Genomic DNA, 14,733 nt, shown 5'->3' with positions numbered 1-14,733 from the left:
AAGAAGATGGCACTTGCCTTTTTGGTGTGTCAGTGGATCCCGCCTCGCCATCCTGTCCCTCTGCCGCCCGTCACTTCTCTTGAGTGGGCTGTCCTGGACAGTCTCTGGCGAAATGTCCAAGTTGGCCGCAGTTATAGCACCGATTCTCCCATTCACCCATCTGATCCACACTTGGTTGGAAGGCTGGCCCGTTGCCAGCGAATCCTCTCCCTCTGCCTCTGTCTCGACCCCTCCCCTGTCTTCTCCCTCGGCCTTCTTGGCGTGGAGCTCTGGTGGGGAGGGCTGCAACTTGCTGTACCATCGTCAGCATGGCTTGATCCATCGTGTCTGCTCGTTTTTTCTCTCTCCTCTTTGTTTCTGAGTTGAGGAAGCTTTCATGATGTTTGGCATGATCCTCAATGACGCTGAGAGGCTGTCTGACAAATCCCACACAATGCTGTTTTATGGCGCTAGACAGTTCTGGCTTCAGTCCCAATAAGAAGCTATTATGCAAGTGTGCTTCCCATGGGCCCACGTGCTCTGCATCGTTCGCTCTCTGTGCAGGTGCTTCTAGCCCGCTGTAATCTGTGTGCACTCTTGTCAAGCGGACTAGATAATCTTGGACAGAATGTCTCCATCTGGCCAGTTCCGGTCGATCTTGCAGTAACTGGACCCCAGCTTCCTGAACAAGATGCGTTTTATCTCATTCGCAGTTGGGCAACAAGACATAACAAAGTCCTCAAATTCCTCTCCAAACCTTCGACCTCCTACTTGTTGTGGGTCGGATAAACCAGAGGCAGCTTCCATTGTATCCTTTTCAGTCCAGTATCGGTGGACTAACAATGGGCCTTCAGGTCCTGCAACTTCCACCATTGGAAAACATCCACTCGGAGCCTTAACTGCTGTAAGATCATTCCCCTCTATGTTGTTCTCGTTACGGCTTCTGGTGTGTGAAGCCACAGGTGACCACACGGGAGGAGGCTGCTGCTGTCCAGGGCCAGTCGGGGATGGGCTGGTCTATGGAGCCGCTGATGCGATCTCACCCAGGCCTGCCCTTGCTGGTGCGTATGGGCTTGGCATTGCAGGTGGTGGCGGTGGTTGGTTGTATGGCGGTGGAGGTGGTTGGAGCATCTCCGGTGGTGGTGGTGGGAGCATCTCCGGTGGTGGTGCTGATGGTTCTCCCGGTTGGGGTTGTCTCGGTGGGGCGGCATCGAGGTCAGGATCAAGCGTGACTGAGACACACTGAGACACAGGGTTAGTTCCCCTTCCCCCCCCTCTCTCTCACTCTCTCTTTTGTGCTTCATCCATCCAGAACTCTACTGCTTGTAACATTTTCTCTTTATATTTCTGACAATGCTTAGTTATTGCCTTTGGGCAGCCAACTGGTGGCTGCTCAAGTCTTTTCTTGAACCTGCTTAAATACTTCACACTGAGGCTCCCAGTAGTAGGGAATCCGAAATACTTTATCCACAACGGGACATACATAATGCTATCAGTGCCATAATCCTGGCCCATCTGACTAAAGAGAGCGGCAGTGTGAACTTTAGGATTAAACTGTAGGTCTTTAGTTACCTGGGATCCCATTTTGCTCTCTCACTCGATCTTGGCGACTCAGAGAAATTTGGCCCCAACAACCAAGTCTCACCTCACTTTTTATCCCTATATCCCTATTTAATACCCAATCAGCACCCTGTACTATTGGTATTACTTATGTACTCCTCCCCACGGTCCGGACCTATTGCTCTAAAGATACGTCTATCAGTAGAGGCCTCGCTCTGACCAGGCTAGTCTTTTCTGATTGCGCCATCGAGCGTCCTGCCCCGACTGCCACGCAATCTGTTACACCGTCATGCAACTAACTTTGTCCAGGGCGGAGTGCTTTAGGCGAGGTGGAGGGGTATAAAGTTCAACAACGATCAAATAATCTTAAACTTGTCACTCACCACCTATTTGTTCATTGATGAGGCTTGGACTGCGTGTGGAGGGATGATTAGTCACACCCGCCCCCACGGTACTTCTCCCTTATTCTGTGGGATTTTCCCCTGCTGTTGGGTCCGGCTTCAGCCAGAGAGCGTCCTCGGTGGGTGTTTCACTTCTCCTCCCCTCGCCACAGTCCGCTGCTCATCCTGTTGGTGACGCCAAATTGTGGTGGAAATCGCTGGATGACAAGTAATAATGAAGGTCTCTGAGTCTGGATCAAGAGTGAGTAGCAAGTTTATTAAAAGTGATCATAACAAAAATGTATTCTCTCTCCCCTACCTAATCTCTTTCACTGTGTGTCTTGCTTCTTATAGCTTTCTGTTGTTCCCCCGCCCTTACGTTCCTCTTATGGCAGTAAGCATTAGTCAGCATTGTTCTCAATCGTACACCCTTCTCCTACATGTTTATCTTATACGACCTGTTCACAGCAAGCAGCCAAGCCAAAACATCCAGATTCGACCCGTAGACTTGTGGCTAGGCGACACTGCCTTGCTGCATCTATCTTCACACTCTGCTTCTGTTCTCATAGCAAGGTCCCTTCCCCTTATCTCCTGAGAGGCAAAACAATCCCGCTACCTCTCGGCCACTGTGACATTTAGAATCATCCTTAAGCATAAAAGCTCAAAAGTCATATTTCAACATTGTTAAATACATTTCCACGACAATAGATATACATTTGTACATATACTACTAAATAAAATTCCCGAAAGAAAAAAAAATACATAGCAGTTTAAAGATAATTTACAATTGAATTATGTACACTCTTTATATCTTTTACACACACACACACACACACACACACACACACACACACACACACACACACACACACAAACAAACACACACACACACACACACACACACACACACACACACACACACACACACACACACACACACACATATATATATATATATATATATATATATGCGCACATAGTGCAATATCAATGTTCCAACATGATTCCTGTATTTAAGACAACCACTGTCAAGGACATTTTAATAGATTTCTGTTTCTGTTTGGTTTTTGTATGATTTTACCAAAAAAATCTCAAAAAGGCAGGCACTTTAGATAAAGGTAATACATGCATTAAATTAAGGCCAGCACCTTCTTGTTACCTTCTATATAAAAAACTAATGAAAATAATAATATTATTTATAGAGCACTTTTCATACCAGTAAAAACCTTTTGCTAATTATTCCAAAACCTTGTTCTACATTTTTTCTAGATATGAAAACACCAGGTGCCCTTTATGTTGTTGTGTAAACTTTGTGACTAATGAACCAGTAGGAATGGTACAAAATTATTTCTACATTAAATTAAATCTACATTACTTAAATCTACATACAAGTTAACATTACTGTTTGCAGGTTTACTACTGACAGAAACTAAATCTTTGTTTATTGCTTTAGTGTCCATCTCCTCTTTGAAACACAATCCATCGTAAAAGCAATACAGTAAATTAAAACAGATGTTGTTAGATTGTTATGAGGATCATTATTATGTGGTGGTAAATTTTGCATGAACAGAAAAGATGTGAAACCCCTTTGCTTAAACGTGGCGATTCTGCAGGGTTGAAAGCACTTGGCCTGATAATTCTGTTCTAAAATTCTCCAAAAGGTTTTAAGCAAAGCACCAGTCATAAAGACCACTTAAAGGCTACAGCTTATCCCAGACTTCTAGACTGAAAGGCTTCACGAGCAAAGATGCTACTCGTAACAGAAATTTTATTATGGTCTGGATTGTTAATGCAGCCTCGGAGAGTCCAGTGCTAATTAAAAGTTCAAGTAATTACCACTGCGAGTATGCTACGGGAAGGTACGATGACCACCAAAACTTTGGGGACACCTAGCTTTTAAAAGGTTTTTTTTTTCTTTCTCCATTAGCTTTTTTTCTGGTTAAATTATAACAACATATTAAAGACTAACCAGGTTTATTCTGAAGAAAACAATATCAGAATAAGGAGATCAATATCACTAGTATTTGAGTAATCAACCAGCTATTCTATGTAGAACATAGATAATTAGATGCTGGAGGCTCAGACTTCATTAAAAATACCTTAAAACATTAGGTGGTAAAAAGTGTTCATCAGTCTGTTTCATGCCATAAAAGAGACCTGTTAGAGAATTAAAAATGTGCATTTTACCAACTAATTATTGCTTATTCAATGAGGTTTTGCAAATTGAGTTTAATTAACTAGTGTTGTTGGCCATATCATGTGTGTACAGTACTATGCAAAACTCAAAAACCATCTTTTAATTTATTTAATTTCCAGTTCCAAAATGCCAGTACAATTTAATTAATGTTTCAGTGTAAGGAAAAAAAGCTGAAAATATATTTAAATATTTCAATAATTAAATATATTTCTTTCAGTATTTAGTGTGTCCACTCTTTGCCTGTATTACAATTTCAATTCATTTCAGGAGACCTGTTTTCAGTTTTTCAGAAGAATCTGCAGGATGTTTTTTCTACACATCCAAAGTTCAGTCATAGGAGTTGGTTGCATTTCTTGCTTCATGACCCCAGTGATTTCACTTATTCAGTGATGTTGAGGTCTGGACTGGGGGTGGTCAGTCTGTTGTGCTGAGAACACCAACAGCATCTTTGTTTGTTTTGCAAATTTTCTTATCTCCCATTTTCTCTTAAACTCCAAACTCAAAAATATCACCTGAAAATTGAAAAGCTGTTTTGCCTGGATATTCAATAAATGAAGACTCTGACTTGCACAGAACTGTTTGTTTTTTGCTACCTTAGGAATAATATCCCATAATAAATACCATGTAATATCATAGTGTCATTCCCCATGTATTCTCTCAACTGGGTGTAGTCAGCATTGATCAGCACTTATTCCAGGTGTTTAAACCATCTTTGAGCCATACGATTTTCTATATGTGCAAACAATAGTTTGGATATGACAACTGGTAAATCATTATTTATGCAAACCTTACTCTTAATATCAAGAAGAACACTTGATAAATGCAAAAGATGCTCAGAGTATTGGTATAAAACTGTAGAAAAAACCTTTGGTGGCATTTTTTTCATACTTTTTACAAATTCACACTGCTAAAGCTTTGACAGGTACAGCTGACCTTGAGTGGAACAGCTGATGAGTACTATGGTTTAGAAAAATGATAAAGAGTCCGTCTTTTCTTATCCTGAGCATACCTTATCTTTCTAGATATAAAAGGGACAAGGCTCAAGGCGACGTCTCAGTACCTTCAGCCTGTAGTTATAAAAAAGTATTTTAAACTTTTGTTTGATGCCCATGTAAGCTTTATAGATAGGACTGTAACTCAGAATCATCGTGCTGGCTAAAATGCCTCTGGGGAAAAATCTCCATGCTTGGATTGCAGTTTTATTATGTTCAATAAAGAGTGAACAGCGGTTAAACTTAGGCCACAGCATTGTAAAGCTCTTTTCATGCCATTACTCTTAACAGCACTGACAAACTGTAACAAACATTATTTTTTCAGACATAAAGAATTTTCATCTGAGCGTCATTACCAAAATAAATGGAAAAGGCATGTGCGAGGCCTCAATAGTGTACAGAGAAGGCCCGAACTCATGGTCATCATACGATGTTCCCACTGCCCTTTTGTTATGGAATGCTAATCCTACTTTATAATGCCACCATGGGCAGTATGAGCCACTTTTGTTGGAATTCGCAGAGAACCAATTCGGAAGCAAAGCGGAGTAGTGAAGGGAAAAAATATATATAAAAAAGCCCTCTGTTAGATAACATGAACATCTAAATCGAATACCACAAGATTCAGAGCCACTGCATACTGAAATAAGATCCACTGGTCACCCTTCATCAATAACTCCTAGTATGCTTAAAAAAAAAAAAGCTGTGCAGATTTCAGAGATGCTGTTTTTTTAGATGTTGATACATCACTAAAAATCAGAGTTCCCTTGATCCAAATGGGGTTGATCAGCCCAAGACATTTGAATAGTTTTGCACTGGACCTCAGAGGCTAATGTCACTAACAAGGAATGGAAGCTTATAGTCCACCGGTTACCATTGTTCAAGCTTAATGCCTAAATCATCACATGCCTACCTCAAACCATGTTGAGCAAAATCAGACAGACTTACTTATGTGGTTTCTCACACTGCATGACATACAGTTATCAATTAATTAGCATCTGACAAACTGCAAGCAAAAACCATCACACTAAGCACTTGCCTCAAACTGTGTGACTGTCCATTTTTACACATAACAGTATGTTGTACAGTATCAGAAACTACATAAGAAAGCCTGTCTGAGAACAACTCAACAAGGTTTAAGGTCACGCAGTATAATTAGCACTTGTACGTTTCTATGAGATTAGCTTTGTAGCTCCAGTCAGGCCCAGCACCAAATGGCCATTTAGTGGGGCAATGCCCCACCAACCAATTCAATCCACATGCTTAAGGCAAAAAAAAAGAATTTAGAAGGGAAATTAAACTTCATACGTTGCACTGTTTACCTTGCACACCCGTTAAAAAGGGCTGGAGGTATGCTACAATTAGGGGATGCACTGTACTTTGTGAGAAAATAAATTCTTTAAAAAGTAATTAAATAAAGAGATTTCCTAAATGAATAGACATTTGGTAAACTCTACTGTTGATTCTCACCTAAAGATTGTGATGACCATTGCCACAAAGATCTATTATGTCTTTTTTTTATATTTTGTGTAGATGCACTACCCCTGCCCCCACATAGTTTTCACTGCCCTGCTCACGGTTTAGTTCTGGCGCTAAGACTGACTAAGGCATATAAACACAGTTTAAACAGGCTCGCTCACCTTGATTCTGCTAATTGGCTTTTTTGTTTGTTTTTTGTTTCATCATCGTATACCTCTTAGCAGGTGCACAATGTGTGGAATGAGTTTGAGAGAGTATTTATTCTAATTTGAGACGTGGTGTGATGGAAGAAAGAGTTTCAGCAGATAAAAAGGGGAAAGCAAACAGACCTCCATATGCAGTGTCACACAGAAAAGCTCCAGAATGCCAAGAATCATTTTGATTTTGGCTCTCTAACCTCTTTCACAGAGTAAGGTCTGAGGTCATGGAGTACAGTGAAGCCATCTTATCTCTTACACATTTGGACATCATGCATAACACAGCCATTCAGTCGTCCTGCAGACGCCAAATGTGGTGTCAACAACGCATATTTTGCTGCAGTGGGCCTAGTTTCCCATTTTCACAAACCTTGAGACTTACAACTGGCCTAACGCTTGCCGCCTTATGAATGAGATGTGAAACGACTAGTTTGTGCAGCTATGTGAAGTTCGTAACAACGTATGGTTTGTGAGTTTCCTCTCATGGGCCAGTCAAAGGCTGTCCCCTATGCTGAGAAAAAGAAGTGAGATGTCCCCTCTGGGGAGCATCAAATGTGTGTGGGTTATCTTGATATAAAATTCAGAAACTGCCATACTCAATAAATCATCAAACAAGCCTCTTGATTATAAAAACAACTCGAGCTCCAAATGGATAAGCATGCAGTGTAAGACAAGCTTCAGAAGAGAGTCAAAAACGCCAGCTTTCAGTCAAGCATTGCCACCTCTGATTAAGGCTGTTGGCTTTGTCTCTGTCTTTCTCACACATTTTTCAAAGCTGCTACCAAATTCTTACATTTTCCTCCCATCTTAAACTTCATGCCATTGTCGCGCAAATCTCTTTGTCTCTCGCTGACAGACTTCTGAGCTGAAAATGGTTTGACTCTTTCTCAGGCCGCTGCAAGAGCACTTAAACGCTCTATCGTTCCGTTTACATTATCAGGATGCTGTGTCATTTCTGGAATTCTTGGCCTTTACTCCTTTTCCGATCAAGGAGATGTTTACTCAGTATTGGGGAATTTATGTCTCTTGTGAAGATTTTACCCATAGTCTTCTGCCCATTGCTCAATTACTGTTCAAATGCCCACCATTCAAATGCCCTTCTCCATTCTCACAAGCACACATACACACACACTTACCCACGGAATACCTCTGTTATTGTTCAGGCACTTCAGGCTACGTTCACATTACGAGCCATATCTGCTCTGATTTGACCCTTCTCAATACAGTCACAAGACCATTTATTGGATATGTAAGACCACATATGAAAGTGGTTCAAATCTGATTAAAAAATATCTGATTTGTGTGTTCAAACTGAACTGATAAAATCAGATCTTTCACATTTAGGCAGAAAGACAGCTTTGTGCTACTTGTGCCCTCTAATGTGAATTTAGTAGCCCTATTTGAGGTGGATTAGTTTGACCTGGGAAGGTACTATGATTTACTATGAGTGCTTATGAATGAGATCCATGAATTTAACCCTGTATACCTTTTCAATGGCCATAGTCTAGAGTTACTTCTATAATTTGAATAGTCATAGTCCAGAGTTCACCTCTAAAATATGCTGAACAGGGAGCTCCTTCAATAACAGTATTCATTTTCTAACTGATCTCATGGTAATGTAATAACAAAACATGCTAACAGACACAGCCTATGCCTTGATACATTAGTTAATGTTTTTTTAGCCATTAGTTGTTATTATTGTTTGCATTAGCATCATGTACATAACATGTATCTGAATAACAACCTTACAGTCCATGCTGTGGTAATTTGGGGAAATTATGCAGATACTAAAATCATTTAAAATTTTTGTTTTACAAAAAACATTATATAACCTCCCGTGACAAAACTAATCCAGGTTGAATAGTGCTTTTGACTCATTTCTTTGAGCCTCACAGTGCTTGTGTTAGGCCTCAGGAGAGGCTGCTTTGGGTTCTGAGTTCTTAGGGGTCGCAAAGTCGAGCCCCGTTCTCACGCTGCTACCTGCAGCTGCAATGCTCCACCACCATGTCCTCATACTGCTTGTAAACCACATTGTTGCCGGAGTCAATATAGAGGATGCTGATGGGGCTGAGTTTGGAGGGCACGCAACAACTGGGTGGCGTCGACTCCGGGTCCATGGAGTTCATGAGGATCTGGATGATGGCATGGTTGGTGGGCTCGAGGTGCGAGCGCAGGGGAAAGTCACAGGCACCCTCACAGTGATATGCCTCATAGTCCAGCGGTGCAATGATCCAGTCATCCCATCCCAGCTCCTTGAAGTTGACGTGCAGCGGCTTTCGGCTACACCGGGTCCTCCTCCTGCCACCTCCACCACCACCTCCTCCTCCTTTTGTCCCACCACCTGCCCCGCCTGCACCTCCTCCAGCCCCACCACCACCACCCCCTGTTCCACTGGAACGTCCCGCTAGAGTCGTCCTCCTCTTCCGTCGCCTCCTGGGCCGGCTGCTACCCTCAAATGTTGGCCCTGGTGGGCTCCCATTCTGAACGGCCTTCATCTTTTCACAGATCTCCCTGAATAGATTGTCTTTCCTTCGGGTGCGGGAAAAGGCCACTAGCAAGGCCCTCTCTTGGCCCCCCTGGGCTTCCCCTCCTAGGCCCAGCAATGGAGGGTACACTGCTTCATTTGTTGAGTCACAAACAACAGCGACATTAAAACATACAAAGTTGCTTCCTCGAGCTGTCCTGCGCTTTTTGCGACTGGCCTTCACAATAGCAAGGATGTCAAACACATCCCATGTGGCTGAGAAGGTGTCCAGAATGTCAATGGTCTGTGAGGTGAGTAGTAGAGGCCTGTCTGAGGAGCTAAGACGGGAGCAGCTGTAGAGGAGGAGGCGGTACAGGCTTCCTCCCTGGGACAGTAATTTCCCAAAGTCAGGCGGAGGCCTCCGCAGAACCCGCAGCTCTGCCTCCACCAACTCCTCCATCCTGGAGAGGCCAGAGAGGTCAAAGATATAGCGCTGATGGGACCCGACCGAGGGCTCCTCTGCAAGCAAAAAAGAAAACAATGACAGATGTATTTTTTATATATTTTATATATATTTTAATGTTTTATTAAATATTTTAAGTAATTTAAATTATTAAGTAATTTAAAGAGAAGAAAAACTTAATGGTAAATAATACATTGTAGTTACCCTAAAGTTTAATCACCGAGTTTTGGAATTGTTTTATAATATCTGTAAACAAATAGTTTTTTATCTTACTTAAAACATTGATTCCAAAATTTTGATGCATGGATCACTGGGAGGGATTTAAATAATGGACCAGCATTAATTTGATTTCAGTGGCTTACAAGAGCCAGCTGTCCGGGGGTAGAGAATCTTACATTCCTCACCCTGTTGTGAGCAGTCTACCGCATGGCCTTTTTTTCTGTTGAAAATGCCATACAGACAATGTCAGCTCCTCTCCTCGATGAGAATAACATTCGGGGGCCTGAAATGGTTTCCCCAAACGTGAGGCACGCAACGGCGGCCCGGGCCAGGTGGAGAGTGTTTGGCTGCCCTTGGCAGAATCTGCTAATTATGCTGATTGAGTGAGTATAGGGCTTGGCAGGACGCTCCAAAAGCACACGGCCTCCAGCAAGCCCTGTTTCCTCCCCTTCTGCTGCGCTCCACCAGAGTGAGGCTGTAAATTTAAGAGGAGTGGTAGGTGGCCTGGGGACGCAATTAGATTTTAGCGCTTCCAAATTGTTGAGTGCTTCAAACTGCTGTGGCCATGAGTATAAATGACTTGTGTTCCTCAAGCATCTAAGTGTTATAATCATTTTGCTACAGGACTAAAGTGACACTTGCTTGACCATCTTACTCTACAGCTGGGTGATAATCAGAATTTTAACAGATTTCACAGACATTTTGTCACAAACAATTATCATGTTAATGCCATCTTACTCAATTCAGTACTGTCTGTGAGCTACATGCAGTTACACTGATTACCATTATTGGAATGCAAATGCCAAAAGCTCACACAACAACACAATCATCTAATACAGATGCATCTGATCTATCAACTGTCATCATCTAATCATTTATTTAATGTTTTATAATCATTCTTTGCCTGTATGAATTTTGCAATATTATTTAATTGTGTACCATTCATAATCTTAATAATGGGGAAAACCCCACCACTCCCTTTTCCTCTATTTAACAGGTAGCAACCTGAGACGAAGCGCACGGTTTCATGGTTAAAAGATGAAGGAGATTCTTCTAATACGAGGGACTAGCATGAGAACCCAAGGCCAAATCTGGCTATATCGTGTCGGCTGTGTATCACGAGACAGAACTAAGAATAATGGGTAATTGCAAACAGTTAAGCATCTGCTGTTGGGGTCGGTCACACAGGCCGGGACAGGTACGGGGTGTCCGATGGGAGCTGCCTCTCTGACTCTTCTCTCACGCCTGGACAAAGGGCTGCCGTAATGAAGCAGTGAACAGGAGGGGGTAATGCAACCTCTTCTAAAGCTAATATCTGCTTGCCAGACAAAACAATGACAACCTAAAAAATGACTTGAAGAGGCAGTCTGGGAATTAGGTTTCATTCCAATCTCCCCCACACTTTTTTTGCAGGTCTGTGACTTTGTGCAAATTTGTCTTCAAGTTTTTCTCAGAGAAAAAAAGGCTTGTGGAGATATGTCAAACTGATGAGGCATATAATAATGCAATAGCTGAAAGACTTCCAATCATTTCTAAGAAAGGAAGGGTCATAAAATTACTAGTTTTCATTCGTACATTTCAATTTATTATGGTACCAAACTGTCATTCATTTGCATTGCTCTTTTTCACCATTAATCACTTAAACAACAATTACTACATGCTGTGAACACAGCTGGTTGCTTCATGTTGGAGAAGTTTGAGTGTGTGGGTTCTGGAGTGCGGTGATTTGAGCTGTCCATCTCCATTCCCTCGTTAAACAAAGGACTCAGTACCCCTAACTTTATTTGCTTACACGCTAGAGCTGGGCTGTATTTCGTAAAAACCAGCACTTTTCTGGAACATGGGTTTGGAATCAGATGTTTCTCTTTTTATCAGCAGCACCTGGAGAGGGAAGCTTTCCAAGCATTTAGCCAAGATGCCAGGAGAGCTTTATTTATCACACATGGTGCAAATTCGACACATTTGACTTCATGTTCCTGATGTGTTATTTGAAGTAGGCCATTTTAAAAGCAATCCCATCTGGAAATGAACATTTCAATGAAACAGGCAACTATTTTTTTACTCATAAAAATGTCAGAATGTTAGCAACACATTATGATACCATCTCCAACAAACACATAGTTGCGCTATCCTAATAAAAATCTGGCTTATTTGCTCAAAATCTTGATGCCACTGACCTAAAAATGGACCTGCTCCGTTAGTTGGATTGTTTGGCTGTGTCCCTTACTGTGAGACCTGTTATCTGCCATAATGTGCATTCTTTAAATAGATGGTTCTTCAAGGGTTTGTTAGTAAAGGCAGTGGTTCTATTTAGAGCTATTTAGATTCTGAGTTCTATATAGAACTGTTTCATGCTTAAATGGTTCTTTAATATGGTGAAATAGTTCTTCAGATTAATGGAGGATGTGTTCTATATGAAAAGTGTTACTATATAGCACCGAAAAGGGTTCTGCTGTTCGTAGGATGTCGAGCTTGTAACAATTAAAGTGGTGCTGTACAGAAGCTTATACAACACATTCTTTATCAAAGCTGAAGAACAGTTTTACCATGGGAAGAACCATTTCAACATGCCAACAGCTCTACATAGAACGCATGGTTCTGTATAGAACTATTGCCTTTAATAAGAACCCTTGAAGAAGTGATGCAGAAGAATGAATTAATACTGTAAGAATGAATTCAGTCCTGTCATGAATAGAGTTGATACAGAAGAACTGCACCAGGCTAGTTTTAAAATGACTTTAAACTGAAGTTACTGTACCAAGCCACGTCCACAGATATAGAACATGTCCCTCACATCCCACTGAGCCACCCTCAGCTCTATCACCCACCTTGCCGCTGCTCTATGAAGCTGGTCACCGTGTTGGCGTGTCTCCTGAAGCGGGCCAGGCTGTCGTTGGCCCCTCGTCGGTCCAGCTCCGATAAAGTCCTGTAAAGGGCCATCATGTATGCTGGGATATGGACGGAGGTCCCGTTCCGTGGAGGCTGCTCTCGCGCGAGGCGCGCATCGAGCGCCGCAGCCTCACAAACGCTCGCGAAGCACAGGGCGAAGCAGAGGAAGAAGGGAGCGCCACTCTTCCTGAGATTCATTTTCACTGCTCTCTGGGAGAAAGATTGGGGAAAAGTTGGACGTGCCGTGATGACTTTGGAAACTCCCCTTTTTTTGCTCTTTAGATAGTGTTAATATTTTGACTCAGTTCGCCTGTTGCGCCGCAGCGACAACAGCGCCTCTACAGGCCAAACGAGAACTGCAGCTCCTCCTGACTGACGCTCTACGGCTTGTATTGACATACAGCTGCTTTCCTCCCAAACAGGTCACACACAGACCAAGCAATAAAGTTAGCAATACACTTTTAATAACGATTCAAGAGTTCTCTAGTAAAGCGTAAAGCATGGGTTCTAGATAGAACTACTCCTGCTTAAATGGTTCTTTGCATGGTGAAATTGTTCTCCAGATTGAAGATGTTTTGAAAATGGTTCCATATAGCACAAAATGGGCTTCTGCTATTGTTATGATGTTAGGCGCGTTTTAAAGTGGTTCTGTGTTCAACACACTCCGCTAGAAAATCCAGCAGCCTGTGTTGTGTTTTGGTGCTGGTATGCTGGTCAACCATCATGACCATGGCTGGGTTGACCAGCTAAACCGAAACCAGACCAGCACCTAGACTAGCTTGGACCATGAAATGCTTACTGGTGAGTCCTGATTTTTCACTAAAAAACAACCACTGCCTTTACTAAAGAACCCTTGAAGAACCACGGGCCACATTCACTGAGATCTTCCTCTTCTTACCCAAGAACAAATCCTAAATAAGAAAGCACTGGTGAACGTAAGAGTCTTCGAGAAAACTGGTGAAAGAAGCCTCCCGTTTTTTTAATTGTGTAGGTTTAAGTTCTTGCTCGACATAGCCGTGAAGATGCTGGAGAATGTCTCTGAGCAGTTTGTCGCATTTTCCTGCCGCCTCATTTTTCATTAGTGGAAAATTCCACTGGGAGACCATCAATCCCTGGTGCCCGGCCATTTTCCATACCCTGTAGGGCCTCGTGCAGCTCTCCCAAGGAGAGCTCAACATCAAGCAGGGTGGCAGACTACTGCGTGATTCTGGCCTGCAGAGTGAAGAACCTCTCCTCCACATCCCGGCAACTGGCCCGCTCACTCTCAAACAGCTTAGAGAAGAAGCTGACTGTCTGCTGGCGAATTTCAGAAGGCTTAGAAACCAGATCCCCTGATTCAGACCGCACAGCATGCATAAACCTTTTCTGTCCGTTTTTACGCTCCAGACCAAAGAAGAACTTTGAAGGAGCAACCAGTTCCGTCACATCCCGGAAACGTCAACGGACCAGCGCCCCCTGTGCTGTAATGCCCAGTAGGTCAGCTAACGCAGCCTTTTTTCTTTTAAGAGCTGTAATATGCTCCTGATGTCCTGTGGCTTCCCCCAAACACTGGAGTGCCACTATTTCAATCTCCAGGGCTTTTAGAGATCGGATTATGTCCCTAGTGACATTGAAAGTGTACTGCTGGCAAAACACTTTAATTTGTACCTTTGCTACGTCCCACCACTGCTGTAATGAATTAAAAGATGTTTTCTGTGACTAAAAAACATTCCAGAAAAAAGTAAAGGACTCTTTAAAATGAACGTCATCTAAAAGTGCAGTATTAAAATGCCAGTATGCACTCTGAGGCTTAACGTTTCGTTTTTTAACAGTACACAGACCCATACAATGATCGGAAAACCCAACAGGAGAAATAAAACACTGCATAAAAACAGACAAATGATGTCTACAAATGTAAAAGCGATCAAGTCTGGCCAA

The 14,733-nt window shown here is 42.5% G+C and overlaps 1 protein-coding gene across 1 annotated transcript; it reads right to left on the bottom strand.

The window, feature by feature from the left end:
- Positions 1-8,757: 8,757 nt before the first annotated feature.
- On the bottom strand, positions 8,758-13,014 carry LOC119262848 (growth/differentiation factor 7-like). The gene is made up of 2 exons (XM_037536301.1): positions 12,756-13,014; positions 8,758-9,764 (listed from the first exon to the last, which is right to left on the bottom strand). The coding sequence occupies exons 1-2, from the start codon at positions 13,012-13,014 to the stop codon at positions 8,758-8,760; spliced, it is 1,266 nt and encodes a 421-aa protein (XP_037392198.1).
- Positions 13,015-14,733: the final 1,719 nt, after the last annotated feature.

The sequence above is a fragment of the Pygocentrus nattereri genome, chromosome 29, assembly GCF_015220715.1.
Source record: "Pygocentrus nattereri isolate fPygNat1 chromosome 29, fPygNat1.pri, whole genome shotgun sequence".
NCBI lineage: Eukaryota > Metazoa > Chordata > Actinopteri > Characiformes > Serrasalmidae > Pygocentrus > Pygocentrus nattereri.
This window is presented reverse-complemented; position numbering and strand designations above follow the sequence as displayed.